At 41.9% G+C, this 22,672-nt stretch overlaps 1 protein-coding gene across 7 annotated transcripts in view; it reads left to right on the top strand.

Moving 5' to 3' along the window:
* DENND5B (DENN domain containing 5B) overlaps positions 1-22,672 on the top strand; it is a 116,352-nt gene that overhangs the window by 76,147 nt on the left and 17,533 nt on the right. For 2 of the 7 annotated variants that reach the window (XM_061444830.1, XM_061444829.1), the window contains 9 exons: positions 1,286-1,517; positions 2,307-2,393; positions 3,573-3,723; positions 14,465-14,558; positions 15,543-15,653; positions 17,858-17,989; positions 18,815-18,967; positions 19,466-19,544; positions 20,735-20,816. In XM_061444830.1, the coding sequence (XP_061300814.1) occupies positions 1,286-1,517; positions 2,307-2,393; positions 3,573-3,723; positions 14,465-14,558; positions 15,543-15,653; positions 17,858-17,989; positions 18,815-18,967; positions 19,466-19,544; positions 20,735-20,816 (1,121 nt within the window). The remainder of the gene's footprint in view (positions 1-1,285; positions 1,518-2,306; positions 2,394-3,572; positions 3,724-14,464; positions 14,559-15,542; positions 15,654-17,857; positions 17,990-18,814; positions 18,968-19,465; positions 19,545-20,734; positions 20,817-22,672) is intronic. The other 5 variants (XM_061444832.1, XM_061444834.1, XM_061444836.1 and 2 more) reach the window with 3 other exon arrangements.

Here is a 22,672-nt window from a genome sequence, read left to right as displayed (position 1 = left end):
CCCTGTTCTTCATCTGCCTCACTGAGAGATTTATCTGGTTTGATTACACAGGGCCAGATTGTCTGCCAAAGTGAATTGGTGCAGATTCACTGAGCTGGTCAGAGCTGTCCTGGCTTGTATGAACCAGGCTGGCAGGTTTCTGCCCAGCTGATGGGGCTTCCTCTGTGGGTTTGGTGGAAAGGGTAGCAATGGAAATGGACTTTTTTTAATTTCTTTCTTTTTTTGTTTGGTGAGAAGAGAGGTGCACACACAAGGCAAAAACCAAATCCAGTCCTTGTCTCCTAATCTCACAGTACAGCTTTTTTTTAATGGGTAGTGTTGCTCTGTAGAAGGTTATCACATCCCTATGGCAGAAGAGTACTGTTACGACCCTACCTTAGTGTGTACACTAGAGTGAAAAGAAAGCTGAGATTACAAATGGGGAAATAAAGAGACTGTAGGCTAGCAAAAGGAATGAGAAATCTTGGGAAGCTTACACAGTTATTTCTGAGTGACCTTGCAAAGTAGTTAGCTCTCCTAGCCATCAGCTTTTTCAGACACAAGTCCTTCTCTAAGGAGAATGGTAGAAGGCTAAAGAGGCAGGAACAGACTAAATACTGATTTGAGTCAGCTTTTGATCAGAAAAATGCTGACATGCTTTTTATTGATCTTGTTTGTATTCAGGCATTGAATGGTGCAGCATTCATAAGGCAAGTGTTATTTAGGCAATCTCTGCTGATACTTCTGCAATAAAATGGGCTATTAAGGTTAGAGTTTTCAAAGCTCAGTTACAGACTTGGGCACACACTCAGTTTTTATTGGAAATTCGTGATTGATTTCCCTGAATGACTTTACAAGAGAGAATTAGCTGTTGTGCACTGTGTGCCAATTGATACGTACTTAAGTGATTTGGTCCCAGGCAGGGATGCCAAACCAGAGGTCCCAAGTGGGCTCATCTGGTGGTGGTCTGCCATGGGTTGCACAGGGCTTGTTCCTGCAGGTGGTAGCTGCTAGGCTGCTTTGAAAAAGCTGGAGTTACACTTCAATAACTCCATATTTCGTTTGTGACAGTCTACCTGTCACAAAGTTTCCACAACTACTTATTTCTCACAGTTGTGATTGAAGAGGTGACCCGTGAACCAAACCGCTTTGCAGATGGATTCACAATTCTGAGAGGGGTTTCTGTGGTGGGGAAGCCTTGTCCAAGCCTTCCCGTTGGCTGCTGGGTCAGTTCTCTGCTGCAGGACAGCTTGTCATCTCAATGGCAGGTGGGAATATGGCACTAATGAGCTGTTCTGTATTTCAGGCTTCCTTCCTTTCGGACCAACCTGAGCCTTACCTCCCATTCCTTTCACACTTCATCGAAACACAGATGTTTGCAACCTTCATAGACAATAAGATAATCTCCCAGTGGGAAGAGAAGGACCCTTTTCTGCGAGTTTTTGATTCCCGAATTGAGAAAATAAAGCTGTATAATGTAAGGGCCCCTGCACTGCGGACATCCAACTATCAGAAATGCAGCACTTTGAAAGAAGCAGGTATGTTCAGACAGGCTAGTAAAATATTCAGAAGTACAGTGTCAGCCACAAAGAAATATAGGTCCTTAGTTATCTGAGCATTGCAGCCAGCGAGGAAGCCCTAAAGCTACCTGAGGATGACTCAGCAGTGTCCTTATTTTCCCTAGGCAAAAACATCATTATGCTTTTAAACCCTCAAAAGAGTGAGAGCCTCTACATTCCCTTCGAGCTCTGCTGGGCTGGTGCCTTTAATAAACACAAGCCAAACCATGGAGCTGGGCTCGCCGTTTCTCATTTTAGGCAGCTTCTGTTCCATTGCCAGGAGAACTTTCCTTCACCATGGTGGTGGGACCAGCACCAGTGGCACCGAGGAACCCCGGTGTCTGCTCCACTGGCCTCATCTGCCCCTTCCTGTAAAAAGACCTTCTTTTGCCTTATGCCATTTGGATAGAGCAGCAGGGGATGCTGGGGACATAATCCTGTGTGGCATATCTGGTAGCTTCAGCTATCATGTTAATGAATAGTATGCTGTACACTAAGACTTAGGGTTTTTTTCTATTACAGTCACAAGATGCATTTTCAAATTACACTTGAGTTTCTTACTGTGCAAGTATTTATTTCATTTCCAAGTAATACAGGGAAATTATGGTCTTAAATTTGTTGGGACACACATTAATGAACTGGGGTAAACACACACTTCCCATGGGGATTTTTTGTATAATTCCTTCCGAGCATTTTACTTGGTACAAATGTGTCAGAAATAGAAATCCTGTGTCTACTTAACTATCTAAAACCAATTCTAATTTGCAGGTCGACTGTCTATTCAGCGTCTAGTTTTGGTAGATATTGTGGCACCGGAACCTCATTTTCTGTCTTGTGAAACGCAGCAAACAGATAGTAATGCCAACTTTCCTTCCTATTTCCCATTCAGAATATATGTGACCCGAGCACCGATCCAGCACCTGTTTGTTTAACTTCCTATTTTCAGAACTCTTCAAACCCTCTAACCCCACACTACCCAGCCCTTTTTTCCAAAAGAAAACCTCATGAAGGGATTATTTATTTATTATTTTAGTGGGGGAAAAAATGTTGCTGAGTTTCCAAGGGTAATGTATGTAAATCTCCTGACAGTTTCTTTCCCATCACAGTTTTATAAAAAAGGAAATGAGTTCTGTGTTGTTCCTGACAAATGGAAAATGGATTTAGCTTCCACATTCTGCATATTCAGTAGTTGCGATATGCTGAAAAGGACAGGCCTGCCTGTTAATGGATGGGCTATAGAGAGATGAATATTAAAGTTGCTAATTAAATGCTGATTTTCCCCATACACCTCCTTTCCCCTTTCCTTCACAGTGCATCTGACTCAATGTTGAGAGGGTGACAGATTTCACCATGCTTGAGATTTGAGATGAAATCCTCATGTTCTTAAAGCAAATGACTGAACTACATGAGTCTCAACAGAGCTGAAATTCCTCTCCAATCTTGCCATAGTTTCCTCCCCTCTTTCCAAGCATCTGTTCATCTTCTTGATGCTGCTCAAGCCTTATTACAGTTAGCTATGCTTTTTGAAGGCCTGTCATCCAGTAGTGGGATATCTAATTTTGGAAAGAGGATCATGATAAGTGCCAGATGTTTGTAAAACTCGGGTATTGCCTCCTGTGCAATGTCTGGGGCAGAGCAAGGTGCCTGATCCCATAGAGACTTGCAACCAGCCTTAGAGGTCTCAATTCTGCTGAAGGAGTGTTAAAACTAAATAGTGAATTGCAGTGAAAGATTGGACTGCTCTTGCCAGTTCATAACGCATCTCGTAGGCTCCTGTGAATCCTTGCTCGTTTAACAGCTAACTTGCTTGTGCTAGTCCTACTTGTGTTGGGTGAAGAAACTAAAAGCTAAATAACAACATAACAGCGCAGATGCTCCCTCACTTCTGTAAGTGACAGAATTCTGGGTTTGAAGTCACTATTTAACTCTTATAGAGCGTTTTCAGGGATCAGAGCATGACCGCTTCTGTTGTCATAGCATGTGTCTTCAGGTGGTTCGCTAATGCAGTTGTTCACCTGTGACTGTAACTTGCAGCTCAGTCTATCGAGCAGCGGCTGATGAAGATCGATCACACGGCTATCCACCCACACTTACTTGATATGAAGATTGGCCAAGGGAAATACGAACAAGGATTTTTCCCAAAGTTGCAATCAGATGTCTTGGCAACAGGACCCACCAATAACAAGTAAGCACAGGTTTTATTTTCTGGATGTGAAAGCAAGTTTCTCATATAAAAGATTCACATCAATGGACAGAAGTTCTGATTTTGAATGGCTTTGACCAGTCCAATGAACTACTAGTAACTCCTTCCATTTCTGTTTGTATGGGCTGCAATTATTGAAGTTATAGCCATGGTTTGGGTTATGTTAGAAAGCTTTAGCTCTGGTTTTGGGAAGATTTCTCAGTTCTGTTTTCTACTGAGTGTTAAGTACCGTGTCTTCTCATACATACTGTTAGTTTTATCATTGTCAGAGTAAATTTAAAATTCACTTCTTTGCTGGTTTTAGATTCTGACAGAAATTTTGATATTGAAACCTCCACACCATCCTACAGAATTAAATTAATACCCACTCTGTTTCTCTTTTTTCTTTAGCTGTTACTAAGTGACCCGAAGATTTTTATAGCTTTCTTTCAGTTTCCACATTGGAATAACCAGGAAGAATAACTTTGTGAGGGTGGGAAAGTATGTGGTTCTCTACGTGGGTTTCTTGTCTGAGTCTGATAAGGTTCTGTAGCGCTCTTTAATATGAAGGCAGGGGTACCTGTAGATGTGGAATCAAGCATTGGAATCAAGATGTGGAATCAATCATTACATAGTTAATTTACCTAATGTAAAATGAGAACCTGGAGTACTGACATACTTTACATTTATACAGCTGTAGTATAAAGGGAGTGCTGTAAGTTACTTTTTTCCTTTTCTGTTTTCCCTCAAAACCCAGGAATGAGGGGGTTTTTCCCCCCTTCAAAAATGGTAGATTTGTGCATCTATGATTACTACTTCATGAAATTATTAGCTCAAGCCCCCACTCCCAGTTTCTGTGGTAGGTCACAGATAAATCTGAGAGCTCCGATAGCTATGACTGTCCGAGTGTTAAACCTAGCTCTTGTATTAGACATGTGCATGCACACACACACACACACACACTGCTCTGAGCTCCTGTAGGAGGTGCCCACTCAGTTCTATTTATACACCTTTTGTGCACCCCAGTGCTAGCTAATTCTTTTTTTATAACATACTAGGAATAACACTTGCAAATGATAAAAGAAGATATCCTCAAGCATTCAGGGTTTAAAGGACTGCAGTTCTTTAACAGAAATTAAAAATACCCACTGAGCAACCGAAGGGAGGGATGCAGATTTCCAAGTTCCTTTGTTTGCAACCGAGACAGAAGTTTAGGGGTAATGCTCCCTTGAGGAATGGAGGATTTCTTCATCTTGTGGGATGCTGTGTTTAGCAGTCTGCCTCTTATCCTTATGGTGGGTTTCAGTTTTACAGTGTCAGCAACAGTGTAAGCGTGCCCAGCCTGCTCAAGAGTGGCTTATATCTTCTGGCTCTATTGCAGATTCTTAGTGAATCTATGAATAAGCATCAAATTAAAAATAGTTTTCCTTATGCCTTTTGAGATGCTTCTCTTATATTGGTGCCTGTTCTAAAATGTGACTTTAACTCCTTGAGTAATGATTTTGATTTAGATAGCTGATTTTAGTCTTCAAATTGCAGCATGTTTCAGAATTTGTAAGTACCAAAATCCTATTACTTACCTCAAAGCAATGTCAAAGTGACAAATGTTTGGAATTCCTCCAGTTATATATTGCCAAAAAGGTTTGTAATTGGAAAATCTCAAGACCATCTGTTTCTATCTTTCTGCTTCCTGCCTTTCTATGTGAGCAGCTGAGAGGACTCATTCTCTCTCATTCAGGATATATAATTCTGATGAATTTACACCCACATAGAAAATAGATAGCCTTTTCATGCTCTTTGCAAATACAGCTTAATTCTTATGACCACAAAATCAGTTGAAGTATGGCATTACTTTAATTTGATTTTCCAAGTGTATGTTTCTTGGAGATATCTTATACTTACATATGGGACTGGGTCTTTGCACATGGGGATGGGAGAAGAGAACATTTCAGCTACATTCCCAGGCACTTCAGATGTAGCTAATTGTGTGTTTCATAAAGTTAATGCAAAGGATATTGTTGTGTAGATGAGAATTATTTTTGTATACTTAGCAAATTTTGTCCTGGATGTTGTAAGTGTATTTGTATGGGGGGGGGGGAAGAAAAAAAGGCAAAGAAAAATCATTCACATTTACAGTCAGTTGTTGCTGGACAGTAGAATAAACCAATTCAAAGCTGTTTTAATGAAAACCTGTCCTCACTGGCCTGTAATCAGATGTTTCTTGCTTTTCTTTCTAGGCAGATAAGCTAACAAATATGTAACTAGAGGTCATAATGTAATCAAGCTATTTCCTTCCTGTAACCAGGCAGAGCACTGACAGTTCCTGGGCTGTTGTATGTATATCCAAATCAGAAATATAATGCAAAGAATAAACACATAGTTTTAGTCCTAGATCCTGTATGTGATCCCAGAAAACTGCATTGCCTAGACAGGCAGAAATCAGTGTTTGGGAGAGGAGGTGTCTGGCTCTTGTTTGCTAGGCATGGAGAACAGGGCTTGGGGAGAGAGGAAGGGCTGGCAGTCATGTGGGATTGCTTCCACCTAAACGCAGCTGGAAGTGAATGTTGATCACATTATCATGTGTGTTAAAACACCAGAGTCTGTCATACAAGTGAAGTCTGATAATGTTTCTGACCTGTCAGCCTACAGCTCAGCAGCACGCTTTGTCCCATTTCTGTCATTCTCCAGCTTCCCCTCAGGGTGTCCTTTAAGACACTAGTGGAGGGGGTGAACTAGTGCTCCTCTGGCCTCAGCCATCATCACACTGCTTGCTGCTTTCTCTCACCTGCTTGGTCATTTTTAGGTCAGTTGAACAAATCCGCTTACATTTGCTCCTACTCTTACCAGCATGCAGACTGCACATGCATGCTTGGTATCATTAGGGCTGGTCTTCACCTCTTCCCCTGGGGTGGTCAGGAAATGTGGACTTGCTCAGTTAAGCAAGAGCTTCACTAAACATAATCTCAAACTTCAATTTACTGAAAAGAAATGAAAAGTTTAAAACAAGTGAGTAAAACCCCACAAAACCAAACCACAAACAAACAAAAAAAAAAACACCTCAAACCCTCACCTCCATAAAACTGGAGGCTCACAGGTATAGTTTCCCTAATTGTTTTTTTGATCAAAACTGCGAGAACATAGAAAGACAGTAACTGCAGAATATGCAGACATAAACTTAAGCAAAATAGGATAACTGCTGTATCTGAATTATTTCTATAAATTAAAAGAAACACTATTTTCTGTAAAGAAAAGAGCAATTAATCACAGCTAACAGCAATCAAAAAACCCACAAAACCACAGCACCCCCCAGTTCTGTCTTCTTACCCATCAGGAAGCAGTGTCCCCCTTGAGGGATCCCCCTGCACTCGTTGCCTTCGGTGCATCTCCCATGTCATGGGAAAACCTTCTGAATCTACAGAGAGCAGCTGCAACTTCCTCTGGGTACAAAAGCAGCTCATCCATGCTGCTCTAACCTTGTAAAGCAGTGCCTTCTGCAGTAGTCCACCTAGAAAGTGTCCCAGGAGAAAACAGGCTGCAGTCCCTTAGGCAGTTTGCCATGATTCTGGAAAAGAGCTGCAGTTTCCTGAGTCCTCCTTCCCTTTTTCAAACACCACCACCACACTGGTTCCTACATGTTCCCCTTCTCCTTTCCCATGTGCATTTTCTGCCAGGCTTTTAAAGTTGTAGCTGGGACTCCACTGGGTGATGTGTTTGCAATGATTCAGGAGAGGAATTTGAATGATAAAAAGCCAAGCAACATAAACACTTCATGGTTTTTCATTAGCTAATTGTTAAATTAGGGTGAATATGCTTACGGTGCAAAATTAAAACAATGAAACAAGCTGTGTTTTCAATCTAATTGATTACCTTGTAACTTAATTTGTACTAAGAAGCTTGATAAATGAGATTAAATATTGCAGAGGAAATCATTGATTGCACACTAAGCATGGGAATATATTTGCATTCTGTGAATTTATAGTGAATGCCTGCAGAGAACTGAACTGATTTTTTTTTATCCTAGTTTCTTTTGGTTTTCAAAGGAAGGTTTTGCTTTGTTACACATTTACAAAATGGCTTAAATTATACTTTTTCCTTTGTCTTTGTTTAGCTCTGTTTTTCCCACCTTCTTTATCTGAGCTCCATTTTCCGTGTCAGCCTTCCCTCATCAGCCCGTTTCCTCTTTCCGTTCCTGGCCGCTTCTCTCTCCTGGGCTCTCTCATTTGTATCCCTGCTTTCTGTGAGCTTCATGCTTTTGCCTGTCCTCTGTACCCTACCTGACCTGCAGCAATCCCCAAAGGAGGGTGCAGTCCAAGTCTTCAAGCACAGAACTGGCTATACTTGGCCTCCTAACCTCAGGCTTCAGCAATGTGGTGTGTTGCCCTTACCCAAGAAGCAGATTTCAAAAGCATTTCTTTACTTTCTCCAGGCGTTTGTTCCTGTGCTGTGCTTTGCTGACCCCACCACTGTGTCAGTGTCTATTTGTGAAAATCATGCATTAGGAGTGTATGACATTGGTTTATTGTCGTGCTCCAGTTTATGGCATGACTTGTGTGGGCACTGTTCTGTGTCCTCCATCACCAGTCTCTGCTTCAAGTTGTGAACTACCCAGGGTTTATCTGCCTGGAGCTTTGGTTCTTGTCATTTTTAAATAGGATACCTTTTCCTTAATCACTAACATTTAACATTGGTTAATGTTTTTTAAAAATATGTCATGAATATAATGGAAAGTGGTTGCTGAGTCTCTCTATGATGATAGAATCCATTCTGGTTTAAACTACAGTATTTTTTTATGGGAAATGATCTGGTTTTTTGTACTGAGTACTTCTTATTATATGGGCTTTTTCTACTTCCTTATCTGTTGGGTGCTGTTTTAAGGATGGCTTCCATGAAGCTATTTTTTTTAATCAAGCCAAACAGTTGCATTTTCAAGTAGTATAGGCTTGCATCTCTGCAGGGTATCTAACTTAGCAAGACAAAAATCAGCAATGAGCCATTCACGCACAATGCTGATGTTACGTCAACTTTGCAAGTAGTAAAAGTTCACTTTTTATGTATGAAAATCTGAAATAAGCAGCTCCTATCTATTAGCACCTATCCTATGAAGACAGGGCTGAGAGAGTTGGGCTTTTGCAGCCTGTAGAAGAGAAGACTCAGGGAGACCTTAGAGCAGCCTTCCAGTACCTGAAGAAGGCTACAAGAAATCTAGAAGGGGGCTTTTTACAAGGGCCTGTAGGGACACGACAAGGGGGGATGGCTTTAAACTGAAAGAGGGGAGATTTAAATTAGATGTTAGGAAGAAATTCTTCACTATGAGGGTGGTGAGGCCCTGGCACAGGGTGTTCAGAGAAGCTGTGGCTGCCCCATCCCTGGCAGTGTTCAAGGCCAGGTTGGACAGGGCTTTGAGCAACCTGATCTAGTGGAAGGTGGTCCTGCTTGTGGCGGGGGGGTGGAACTGGAGGACCTTTAAGGTCTCTTGCAATTCAAACCATTCTGTGAACCTATGACTAGGTAACCTAATATAGCAAACTATTGGCAGGTGCAATGAAACTATTAACCACTCGTGTTCAAGTACGTTAATTTTCAAGAGCAAAGTATGATTGACAATCTGTGCTTAAGAGTGGTTTCTGAAATAGGAACTATGTGCTATGGGAACATGGAACCTGATGCGTGAGTCTCCTAAGTGCTACTCTGCTCAACTGGTGCAAGGTGGTAAAAGGGCAATTAACTTCTTTCAGTTAATATATCATTTTAAAATAGCTGTGCAGAATTAAAGCTCACTGGGAAAAATATGTCGGATCCTTGCATCCTCTGTTCTATTTACTCTTCCTTGAACAGCATTACTGTCTCAAGGGAGTTTGCAAATTAAATACAACTTCTGGCAGTGATTTGTCAGGGCTTTAAGGGGTGATGCTGGCAAATTACTACTGCTGTTCCTTGCAGAAGATGGTGGTTGTGAGTGTCACCCCTTTAAATCACTTCTTTTCATACAATCTGAGAAGACAGCCTGTCAATGCAAGATCACTCTCTGCAAAGCATTTTGCTCATTTTTGTCCACTCATCAAGCCATTTAAAAGCTTTCTTGTTCATCCCTACAGAAGAGATGGTAAGGTGTATTAATCTCTATTTGAGCCTTCATCCTCCTTACTGTGGAGCACTGTGTGCAGAGCAGATTCACAGTTCAGAACGCCTCCCCTGTCAGCCCATCCATCATCAGGTGAAGCTTGGTTTCAACCTTCCTTTTAATTTCTCTGGTCCAATTTGTGTTTGGCTTGGAACCTCTGTCTAGACCAATGCAAGCTACATGTGAAGCAGATTACACATGCAGTCTGTGTGTATTCAAAATGTGCAGGCTGCACGCATGCTTTCAGGGGATTTGGTGGAGGGTGTAGTACAGGTACATGCTAATTTGTGAATACAGAAACACAGTTAACTCCTTTGATGGAAGTATATAGGTAAAAGGGGTATTGTGATGATTTGCAAACTTAAATAACAGTCTGCCTCAGGAGATGGTCTATATGTGAGGAGATTTAGGTTCTGTCCTATAGACAAGTGTATTTGTCTTCTTCCTTTTCTCTGTTGTCACTGTAAATAGATTGTAAATTACAATAGCTATTTTCATGGTGATGGCGATATTGGTTAAATCTGTGAATGAAGTTCTCTAGCAGCATGTTTCATGTGTTGCTGTACATATCCTATCTATTGTATCCATGTCTGGTTTGGGTAGACATAACTTCTTCATTTCTTCGTGGATCTTTTTTAAGTGGTGCAGCGGGAAAGGTAGGTGGGGAGAGAGAGATGTACCTATGGTTGCAGTACAGCACAGCCAGTCCTTGGTATGAGGCTCTGTTCTGCTAGACTGGTTTCTGACAGCTCAGCTGTGATGCTGACTACCTTACCATTTTTATAATAGAAATCAGGTATCACAGGTTAAGTATCATCTTTTCAAAGTGTCACCTTTACATTTCCTCCTTATCTCTACAAACCTATTCCTATGCTTGTAGGGTTGAATTTGATCTTAAGCAATACTGGCTTCTCTGTCTTCATGTTAAATAGGTCTTAGTTGGAGGTGCCTTCATTTCATTTCTCTATATTGAACACAGCAGTTTTCCCTGGTCCCTCCTCTGAAATACCATTGGTTTTTCACAGTCCCTGAAGTGAAGAGCCTTCATTTCTGAGCATGGGAGTTAGATACAGATTGGCAGCTGAAATGACCCCTTTCTCCTTTCTTGTAGGCAGCTTGTCCCTGGGGGCTCTGCAGCACAGCACCTGAGCTGTGACTGCTTCATCCCCAGAGACTTGGTGCTCATAGCAATGCCCCTCCTGTGAAGAGTAAATGAAACGTGCCAGTAGTCCATGCTCTTGGTCCTACAGGCAAAAAAAATAAAGGGGAGAAAGCATTCTGGGGGGCAGGGAGGACTGCAACAACATGTAGTTTGGCAGCAGTGCTGATGGAAGGGCAGGGACCAGCCTGGAGGGCTTCATTTCATGTGCTGCACACGGGCAAAGGTAATAGAAGTTCAGCTCAAAAGCCCCAAACCAAGGGACAACAGCAATCAGGTGTTTGCTCATGTGAGTACAGCCTTCCTCACTGCTTCAGCAGCATCAGTGCTGAGGTGTGAATAAGGCAGCAGCCGGCAGCAGCTCCATCCCAGCAGGGCCAGGAGAGGCACCCACGTGGGATTGCAGAAACCCAAAGGAAGCGGTGTGGCCACGGGGGAGGTCTTTCACCCCCCTTAATTCCCTTTTAGTGACAGAAGGGAGAGGCAGAGTAGTGTAAAATGCAGTCTGCTGATGACGGGAGGGAATGGTTATTGCAATATCGAAGAGTTATTTTGGGAAAATTCTACGTGGCCCAGTAAAGAAAAGGCTTTAAAAGATTTAGCTGCTTAATCCTGCGTATCTGCTGTTAGATCTTCACCAAATCTCCTGGGGAGATTCAGAGCAGCATCTAAATGCACAGACCTCACCCAGCGCCCCAGCAGCTCCTCTTTCTAGTTTAGAGGCTGGGGAAGAGGGAACGCACAGCTTGCTGCATGTGTAATTGCTCCACTTAATGAGCAACAGGTTTTTTTCCGTAAGTGTCCAATGATCTTTACATTTGTATATATAGTTCTGATTAATAATCCGGAGAATAGTCTGTGCCTTCTCTCAGGTGGAGAACAGGGCTAGAATTAACTGAAAACGCTTTAATGATGGTGTATTTCTGTGGATTTCATTCTGCTTTTGCCTTCGGTGGGACGTGCTCCCTCAAACGATGCTTCTGGCAATTCTTACATTTTCCAGTAACTGCAGAAGTGCCAGGTCGAGAGGGATCCAAACTTTGTCTAGAATTCAGAAAATAGTGTATAAATTGGAGCGGAAAAATAGGATGTAGGTAATATTTGATCTCTAACTTAACTTTCCAATGTATTACTGGCTTTCTGTCATGTGAAATGTAAGCGTTGTACTAACTCACAGTACATGGAAGGTCTCCAGAGCCAGGTAGCTAAAGTCACTTTTACTGTGTTTGAGGGGCTATTCTTTGTGCTGCATTTCTACTTGTTGAGATTATTAAATTGTAAGGGTTTATTTCTCCCATTTCAGTCATGCAATAAGGCATTGAGTATTGCTTCTGAAAAAAATAAGTGGTGACTTATTAAACTCACAGGCTGTATATTCTTAAGACTTCTGAGGAGGTGCAAAGACACTTATGTCAGTAATGTATTTCTCTGAGAAGGGATCAGCATTTGCTGTGCAGACACCTATTGGGCTGTTTTGTTTAGTTACCAGAGACTTGAGGCTACATCACTTTGAAAATATATTTCTTGTCATGTGGGATAGTGAGGTGCTGAAACACAGTAACACGCAGACCCAGATGTTTGTTTCTTACTTTGTACTTGTTGGTGCTATTTGGGAGGTAGGAAGTGACTTAGATTTGGCTATAAACACTGTAGATCCTGTGACTTTTTTCCCTTATTATCTGTGTGGTTAGCCAAAATCTGGTCTTCAACTGACCCACTGGTGGAATCGGTGGAGATGGTTAGGTACATATACGCAGTCCTTCTCTCTGGAAAGAGGAGGGTTTGTTCTCCAGGGGTTACATCCCTGCTCTTCTCTTGGATCAGTTTCTCCTCCCTGTGCATCCCCAGCCACTTGCTGGACATGTCAGGACCCTAGTCCAGCTTTGTGCAAGGGTTTCCTCCTCCAGGTGTGCATCTGTTTACATGTCACCAGCTGAAAATCCTTGCCCGCATAATTCAGATCCCACATCCTATTTGTATGTGCTCCTGTTTGGGGTGCATACAGAAATAGGTGGGTTTGGGATCCAAAGGCTGCTGCTGTCCTCTCCAATACCACCTGTGTGGAGAAGATCACCAAGCAGACAGTTCTGTCTTTGATGTGGGTATCTCTAGGTTTCCTTCTGTATAGATGTATCAAAGGAAGAGAACCCAAATCCCAGGGGCTCTGCCTGTTGATCACAGGTCCTGTAGAAGAAGCCATCTGAGAGCAGTTGCTTATTCATACATCCTGGCAGGCACTGGAGCTGGATGCTGCTCTAGGCAGGCTTTGTGTTCTGCTTCGCCTTGGTTTTGCTCTTTTAATTCTGAGTGCAGGAGAGAGGCAGCTGACTGCATGAAGCAGCTGAAAGGATATATGCTTGGAGGCTTTTTTTTATCTCTATTTGAAAGATATTTTTAATTTTAATAAATGCAACCACAGTAATTAAGTAATCTCATTCTGAAGATACAGCCTTCCTGTCCATTAAGATACTTATTCTTAATGCTCGATAGGTTGCTTTTTACAGTGTTATTTCAGCTTTCTTTTATAAATAATGTATTAACTTCTTTATTCTCTGCATTAGTTGAGCATTTTTGCTTTCAAGGATTTGACAGAAGGCTGTGGTATCCTTAGGAACCCTACAGTCAGACTAGAAAGTCCTTGGGACAGAATTACCTTGTTTTGGCATAAAGAACTTTGGACACTTGGAAGCTTGGGCACTTGCAGCCTTAAGGTTGCTTAGTTTCAAACTTGTGGCCTGAAAGTGGCTATTTTCAGGCAACAGCTTCAGATGAGGGAAAAATTCAATTGGACATACATGAATATGTAGAAAAAAATAAAGGCTTTCTGTGGTATTTTGAAGCTCTATGTAATAAAGATATGGTGGAGATAGCAACGTGATTAATCCCAGGAACATCAACATTGTTTATGGTCTTTAGACATAGGTGCATCCAGTATCACAGTAGTTCTCATTGCAATAAGAATTTGCTCTGAAATTATTCCTGGGAGGACCACAGGAAGTGGAGAAAGGAGAAGTACCACCTCCCAAAAAGTGGGAAATCTTAGAGGTTGCTAAAGTTGTTTTATTTTGTTTGTTCCTACAGGCACCATTTTTATCAGACTTCAGCAAGCACAGCAAACAATGGTGGTGTTGGATAACCAAATATAACCAGTTGCATAGTGGTGGCATCAGTGTTGTGACATGACCTGCATTTGGGTAGCACAGGAGCTCTCACTGGAGACCCTGGCAGGCAGCAGGCATGTTTCCAGCAGGGCTTTTGTCCCTTGGGTGTGTGCTGGCCTGTCACCAGCCAGGCAGTTTCCCACTGGGAGATCGGATGCCAGCTTGCACCTGCATCTACTGCAGGTCCAAGTTTGTGCTTTCACTTCTCCTGCTGCAATCACATGTCCTCCGGCTCCTGACCCAGGCTTTCCCTCCTGATACGTCTTCCTCTCACACATGTCTTGTCTCTCTCTGACTTGGCAGCCGCTGGGCCAGTCGCAGCACCACCACGCAGCGGAGGAAGGACCGCTTGCGGCAGCACTCGGAGCATATTGGGCTGGACAACGATTTGAGGGAGGTAGGTGGCATCTTCTGCGAGTGGCACGAGCTTGGGAGCGAGGAGGTGAGGTTTAGAGTAATTATGTGTTATTGCTTTGGGCAGTTTTGTGGCAGTCCTAAGGTTTGTATGGGTCTTTGTAGCCATTTAGATGCCACTTGTCGCAGATGCTTGTGGATGTTATGCAATTTCAAAGCACATAACATAAATAAAATGCTGTTATGATTTTGTAATAAGGCAGTCCCTTTGTTATCATGAAAATGGCTCAGTCGCTGATTTGGTTGTGTTACTGCATGTTACTAGATGCAGCTGCGGGGTTCTCGCTAGGGTGAAGGTCTCTGGAAAAATCAAGTCCTTGAATAAATGTCAGTGCTGTGAAGGCGAATGAGGCAGGGCTTCTTTTTTTAAAGGAATCTTTTTCTCTGTCTTTCTCACAAAGATTCCTGACATGAGTAAGCCTGTTTGAAAGGTTAGGACTTTGGGGCTTTTTACGCCTAAAGCTTGGAAACTGCCATGCATCTTGTAAATGTCATTCACATGAACTCATTTCCTTCCCATCTTTTCAGTTTCTTCTCCATCATTAAATATTTTCTGCCATATTATTCCATTTGATGTCCATGTGCTTCTTCTGTATGGCACTAGCAAAAATAAAGCATTCATGCTGTTTTGTGGTAAATCTTGTTGCATTATGTTGGCCAGTGTTGGCATTTGCCTTCTGAAAGAACCCTAATGGGTATGTGGACTCTTGAACCACAGCTTCGAATGATGTTTCATGGAAACTCAGCAAAACAGCAGTTGTATGTTTGTTGCTATTTTTGCTAACATGGCTTTGCAAGTGTATTTTGAACATTGCCTTATGTGTTATATGTCAGAAGAGCCTTTTCAGTATTTTGTCATGTATTTACTTTCTTCTTTTTTTGGCTGTGGATCATATGCATGCCTCTTCTGCTTTGTCTCTTCTTTCTTTCTGGCTATTCTGCCATTGGGGCATCTGCCTCCTCTTAGCCATCGGAGGAGCTTTTGCTTCGTCAGAACTCAATGGCCTTCTGGGAGTGGGATCAGGGACCACCCCCTCCTGCACGGCCTCCTAAAAAATCCTTCTCTGAGTGCTGCCTGGTATGTTTTAGTTTTTCTTGTTGAAAGCTGCTTTTGAGATGTTGTTAGCATGAGGAACTGCTGTCTTCACTGTGTCTTGAACCGCTCCCTCTCTCACAGAATATGAGCACGTCCCTGTAGCACTTGGAAGTGTGGTTATAATCGGAAAAGTAGCTGGAAATGAGCTCTAGGCTTCCAGGCCAGTTCCCTGGCAAACAGGAAAGCTCTGAGGCTGAAAGGCAAGAGTTTTGCTTTGCTTCATTCTTTCCGGTTTCTCATCTGGCAATTCAACTTAGGGTGTCAGGTCCTAAAAGCATTGCTTTCTGGCTGATGGATTATCATATCCCAGTGTGGAAGAGGACAGTGTTGTGTGGATGCTGATGAACAGGCAAAGGCCAATCAGTTTTTTCTCTCAGCCCACCCTTATTCTTCTCTGGAACTTACAAGAGTTCATATTTTTCGTATTTTTTTATTGTAGCATAATAACAAGACGTACATTGAATCAAGTAAGGTTATCCGTGTTTGGTACTCTTCAGAATATAACCACACTTTGCATTTTACTTTTTCCTTTACATCTAGAAAGAAATACTAGATTTTCTAATTATACATTCCCTGTATTACTCTTTCACTGGTTTTGCTGCTAATTTTTGCAATGAGTTAGATGGAAATCACTTGTGATACTGCTTGCTGAAAATTATGCTGTAATTTTTCTTTTAAATTTATTTCTGTGTGTAGTTTTTCAACTATTTTTAAGTCCTTACAGTATTGGTGAAACTGTAGTTACCTAACTGAGCGCGTTTGTTGAACAGTTTTCTCTGGCAGAACCCTACATGCTTGTCTGACCTGTTGGACTGATGTTAAGTGGTTCTTGTCCAAATTTTGTCTTGAAAAAATCCGGTTGTGTCAGAAAAATTGTACTCCTCCATAAAAAAAAAAGAGTGAGCTGTTTCAGTTAACTTCAGTATGTCTGCATTTTTCTTTTGCTTTTCCTGATCTAGTGGAAGGTATCCATGCCCATGCAGGGGGTTTGGAACTAGGTGATCTTTAAGGTCAGTTCCAACCCAAGCCATTCTGTGATTCTATTAAATAAATTGCTTCCTACACAGACAGAAAGCCCTAAGGATGCAGCAGCCATAGTGACCTCTCAGTTCCCCAGAAACCCAGCCAGCAGCAGCGCTGGATCACTAGAGGGGATGTGACCCACTCATCTCCAGGGGAAGAGCAGTCATTGTCACATGCCATCCCCAAAAGAGGCAGCATTAACTGGATAAAAACACACTGTAGAAATGGAGCATTCCTACACCAGGCTATGAGTGTTGGGTTTCAATACTTTTATTTGGCAACATTCTATAATCTTGCTTATTTTAACAAAAGCTTTACAACTAATGCTTGGACAACTCTTTGATAGGCTTCACATTTGCACACCTATATGAGGCCAGCTTCTTAGCTCTGCTCAACATGTTGACTGGTTTGGGGTTTTTGGCTTAACAAGAAACACCCCACCCCTGAACAAGAAGGCAGTGGAGCGGGAAGGTTTAAAAGTATCTTATTATAGCTTGAATTTGTTTTATTTTTAATAATATGCTAGATTTTGTCTATACTTCTCTATTACTACCCCACAGTAAAAACATGAATGATTCTAAATGTCAGTTTTGCTTAAGATGAGCTTCACTTGTAATTAAGAAGTTAATTGAGAATAAAATCAAGTCTCATTTTTCCCACATAAACTATCCAGATGAAAAGTAATGGATGAAACCTTTCTCATTCACTAAGTGTGTTTCTGCTTATTGTAATTTATTTTCAAAGGATTCTTTTCAGTTCCTGCACAGTCTGGTCACAGATCAGACAAATGACTTTTAATTTATTTTTCTTTTAAGTGTGAATCAAATAACAGTGAACAAAACCTTGGTGTTTAGACTTTATTGCTGAATGAAGGTATTGCACTTTTATACACTTGTTGTGGCTAACCTTGTGCTAGTGGCTAACAGCACAGTTCACTAGCTAACATTGACTGTTTCCTTACCAGACTGGAAAATACCTTGCTTTTTCTGTTGTCAGAAGGGAGCATTCCACTTCTCCAGCCTGACACCTAAACATCAGGCAAATCATGATTTTGTTCCTAGATTTACACTAGCTCATTCCTTTTCACCAGCATTGCTTGCCTAGGATTAGGACAAGGAGAGTCCCTCTGACTTGTAATACCTGAATGTTCTGTTTATTTGTAGAAATACATGCAGGAGGCGAGGAGTTTAGGAAAAAATTTAAGGCAGCCCAAACTCTCAGACCTCTCTCCAGCTGTGATTGCACAGACCAACTGGAAATTTGTGGAAGGGTTACTGAAGGAATGTCGTGTGAAGGTAGGTCCTCCTCATCTACTCTCCCTTCACTTACACTGAGCCTACATAGCACCCACAAGTGGCATCCTCAAAGTCCTTCACAGCTGGAATGGTGTTGGTGTGTTGGTATACCAGCCTGCTGCAGGGTGGATATCCCTTTAGTGTTGTATCTTTCAACTGCTAGGAAAGAAAAGAACATGCTATCACTCTTCTTTTTATGCAGTCTAAGTTGGTGGAAACAGCAAAAAGAACAGGAAGGAGAATCAGCATTATCAGACGTCTTAGGGAGAATTTCCTTTAATTGTTCATATTTATATTTAGCCTAAACATAACTTGAGGGCTTGAGACCCTAAGTCAAAAGGGAAGCATTCAGCATGTGCAACTGTTGTGCATGTTGTTTATGCAGAGCAAATTAACTACAGCAGTTTCTAATGTTAAAGAAACTTGTGTAGCCATGGAAATAAAAAAAAAACTTTTTAATGTCTCTGTGTCAGTTGCAGTTGAAACTCTAATAGCTGTAACCAAGTACTGAGTAAGGCTGAAAATGTACCTAGTCTATATTCTGGTTTTGATAGTAGTCTATTATAGATCAGCAGTGTAGGTATAGGGCAATAGATAAAGGGTATAGAAATAGGACTGCATGGAGTAATCATGCAATTATTTTGATTATAATTCTTTTTTACTTACTACCTGTGTAAAGAGATTTAAAGTGTCTCTGGTCAGGCCATTAGCAGAGGTCTCTAGATTAAGCATGTTTAAGGAAAATAATCTGTAAATTCTTTTCCTTTTTGGATAATAATTTTAGAAACCTTTGGAGATTTTTTTTTTTCTTTCTTTTTTTTACAGACTAAACGTATGTTGGTAGAGAAGATGGGCCATGAAGCAGTCGAGCTGGGACATGGAGAAGCCAACATAACAGGTCTGGAGGAAAATACATTGATTGCTAGTCTCTGTGATCTGTTAGAAAGAATCTGGAGCCACGGTCTGCAGGTCAAGCAGGTTGGTAACTGGAAACTCGGGGCTTTGTGTGTACAGTACTCTAGCAAATACTAAATACCATCTCTACCTTTTAAGCTGCTACTCAGTGGTATCATTCCAGCATAAAGTGAGAGTAATCTTTGGGCTCACAGTCCCTGGTCTTGTAAGGGTTTGGGGTTTTGTTTGGGGCAGGTTGCTTTATTTTTCTTCTTTTAATTTGACAACTACCTATGGAGATACCAAACACCTACTTGACATCATCATTGCTTTCTTCTCTTTCAACCTTCACATAAGAAACCCAGGGACAGGACAAAGAAATGAAGTGGGAGGTATGACTGCTAGGGCAGTGGGATGGTCCTGTACTTTTCCTGAGGTTTCACGGCCCAAGAGAGAAGGATTGGTTGCCATTATGGAACTTTTTACCCACTGAAATGCCACCCCATTATTTTGCCATGTTCATTGGCCTGTTTTCTTTTGCCTGATCTATTTAAAGCTATGTACTACATATTCAATTTTCAGGGAAAATCTGCTTTGTGGTCCCATTTACTTCAGTACCAGGAGAGAGAAGAGAAGCAAGAGCATAGTGCAGAGTCTCCAGGTGAGTACTTGGCAAGTGACTCAACGAAGGGTCCATCACAGCAAATGAACTTGGGCCTTGAAGGAACTGTGCAACCACATGAAACCCATGCTGGATTTTCAGTGTATTTGCTTGCTAATACCACATTTACATTTTGAGACCCTTCATAATCACTGAAGATGCCGTGATGTCTGAACAAAATAGGTTGACATTGGAGGCAAAGGGACTACTTATTATCCCTGTCTTGAAAATCACTTGATGTCTGTTCGCTACCTGAATTCCCTTGTAATCAGCATTGAGTGAGGTGTGAGAAGCAGTGCTTCCACAGGAGATGATTTCTGAAGAAGCTGAGGGTGTGGAGCTGTGTCTAAGACAGCTGACGTTTTTCTTCTAGTGAGCAAAATCTGTCTCAAATCCCAGTGTGAATAACTCCATGTTTAACAAATCCTTAAATTGGTGGATGGTACAGTTCAGAAGTTGTGTAATTAATCTCTGTGCTCAGTTTAGGGCTTGGCCCTTTGCAGTCACTATATCACTTCTGTGTTGTGAGAGGTTGCTTTTCTGATGTTCTTGAGACCTCCCTGCCCAGTGGGTGCTGATGGATATTATAATAAAAGTCTCTGAACTTTAGTGGATCGTTTTCCAAGGATTCCCCAGTTGTCCCAGTCCTGCAGATGGGAACTTGTATGATCGGTCCTCAGAGACACATCTATGGACAAACTAGTCTTACTCATGAAAAGACTTTTTAATAAGCTTCAGTGACTAATGCACTGAGCAATCTGACTGGCAGGCACAAATTCCTGAGAGCAAAATGTGTCACCACAAAGCAGTTTGATCACAGCAGTGGAGCACAGAAATGCACGGCATTCTTAGCATCAAATATGCTACTGTAGCTTCATTCCATCACGTCCTTCTCAGTTGTGAGCTTTCTATAGACACGTATTGCTAATAAAACTGATTGCCATGCAGAATTATATTAATGTATTTCACATACACAAGGGGAAGCTAAATCTGCAGCTTCAGTGCTGGATTAAGGAAGGAATATATTAAGCATTTTTCATTTTGTCTTTTTCTACATTTCCAGGGTAGCGTTAATGATAATACACAGAAAGATTGCAGTTACCAGCCACTTAAGATTGTTTTGTAAAACAAATGCTTTGCAGACCATTACTGTAATTTTATGTTAACGTCATGTATTTTCTCCACCGCAGTTGCTGTTGGAACAGAAAGACGGAAGTCTGATACAGGAATTACTCTGCCTACTTTGAGGGTTTCCCTGATACAAGATATGAGGTACGCACTTTGTTTCCTAAAGCATTGATTGTGGTTTTAATTGTGTAGCATAAGGTAAAGATTCTCACTGCCTTTGGGTCTACAAAAGCTACAGAGAATTAAACCTTCTCCTCAGCCTTCATTAATATCTACAAAGTGTTGCCTTCTCATTTTGCAAAACTCTTTTGCATGTACACTTGATTTATTCTAGTAAAACATGAAAAACACACAAGCAGTATTGGTTGGGAGCCAATAGGAGTGAGGAGTGAAAAATGGTGGAGGCCCATGATAAAGGCCTCCTTGATAAAGCTGCTGCCAGGTCAGGCCACTGTTTGGACACCACTTGTCATGGCTAGGGATGGCAGTGAGGTAAAAGTGCCATGGAAAGTGGGGAGGAGTGATGCGATAATGCTCACCTGCACAAAGCTGCTAGCAAATGCTAGCAGTCTGTGAGACAACATGAGTATTGTTTCTTGTAATACAGTGTCCTTCAGCCACGTAAAATAGGGCAAAAAATCTGATGGTAAAAATAAGATTAGTTGTAGTTAATTCACAAAGCCATGGTTACAGTGATATGATCTTTGCTTTGTGTGTTGTCACATCAGAAAATTATGTATCTGTAATATCACACAGATTAGTCAGACTTCTGAAAGAAAATAACTGTACTTCCCACGTGCAGTGTGCAACCTGTTAGTCTGACGTTACGTAGTCTGAGTTGTGCTCTGATTCTGAAGAATGTGACATGCCACATAAGGCTAAAATTGCATGTGAAAGAGGGAGGAGGACTATATTGTGTAATGAAGAGTATAATGCCAAGAGGTCATTTTGAATGTGTGTCTGTCATTTTAGCATCCCTCTCATGGGACATGGCAGCTATTTACTTGATTCAGTCCTCTGAAGCTGATGGGCATGTAGAGGGTCAGGCTGAGGAAAGGATGAAGGAGGATCTGGAGCGGAAACTCATGTGCTGGGCAGGGATTCCTGACAGGAGCCCATGTTTGCTTGCTGCTGCATGCATGGGTTTTGTCTTCCATGTACTTCCACTTAAGAATGAAAGCCCAGCACAGATCTGAGCTCTCTTGCTTAAATTGAAAGAATATTTCTGCTGCTTTTTCAGAGAAACTCTGTTCTGCATCTGTGAAGAGTTTCTGTTCTGCTTTTCACAGAAGCAGAACATTACCTTTTATAATACCTTGGGTATTCGTGATTGTCTACAAACATGTCTGGTCATAGAAAATGCTGGGCAGATGGTGAGTTGAATTTGTCATCTATAATCTCGTGGCATACTTTCTTCTGCTTGGAATGAGTGTTGCTTGGTATTTGTTTGCACGCATAGATTCATGCTGAAGATAAAAGGATGGGTAACTATTAAATTGCCAGGGTTGCTGTGCTAACTGAACTAACGGCTAGAGGATTAAGCATTGCCTTAAGCACAGCTTGGTTTTGATGGCTCATGCAAGGTTATGTAAACAACAAAAGGAGTCACTCTCTGAATGTGCAATGGGCCTGTGCTGCAGGTAACTTGCTGTGTCCTCTGCCCCCCTCACAAATCCAGGCATCTTAGATGTGGTAAGGAAGATGCTCAAGATGTTTATTTTGGTTCTCTGCATGGAGAGTCTCTGCACAGGTGTGTCTGTGGGTATTGCCTTCAGCCTCTTCCCTGTATGAGGATCTGCAGCAGCTCTCTCACCCCTGCAGGCTCCTGCTGCAGCCTGCCTCCAGCATGGCCTCACCCCTCAGGCACATTGCTGAGCGTTCAGCTAGGGCCAATACAACTCCCTGAAACCTTTGGTCCAGCTGGGCCTTCCCCATGGGACAAGCTCTTCCTTTCTGCCAGCGCTTGCCTTCATGCCTGTGTCGTGCCTCCCCTTCCGCGT

Source organism: Pezoporus flaviventris, unplaced genomic scaffold (genome assembly GCF_033815535.1).
Source record: "Pezoporus flaviventris isolate CSIRO_AGI_PZ_B2104156 unplaced genomic scaffold, CSIRO_AGI_Pfla_v1 ptg000002l, whole genome shotgun sequence".
NCBI classification, from domain to species: domain Eukaryota; kingdom Metazoa; phylum Chordata; class Aves; order Psittaciformes; family Psittacidae; genus Pezoporus; species Pezoporus flaviventris.
This window is presented reverse-complemented; position numbering and strand designations above follow the sequence as displayed.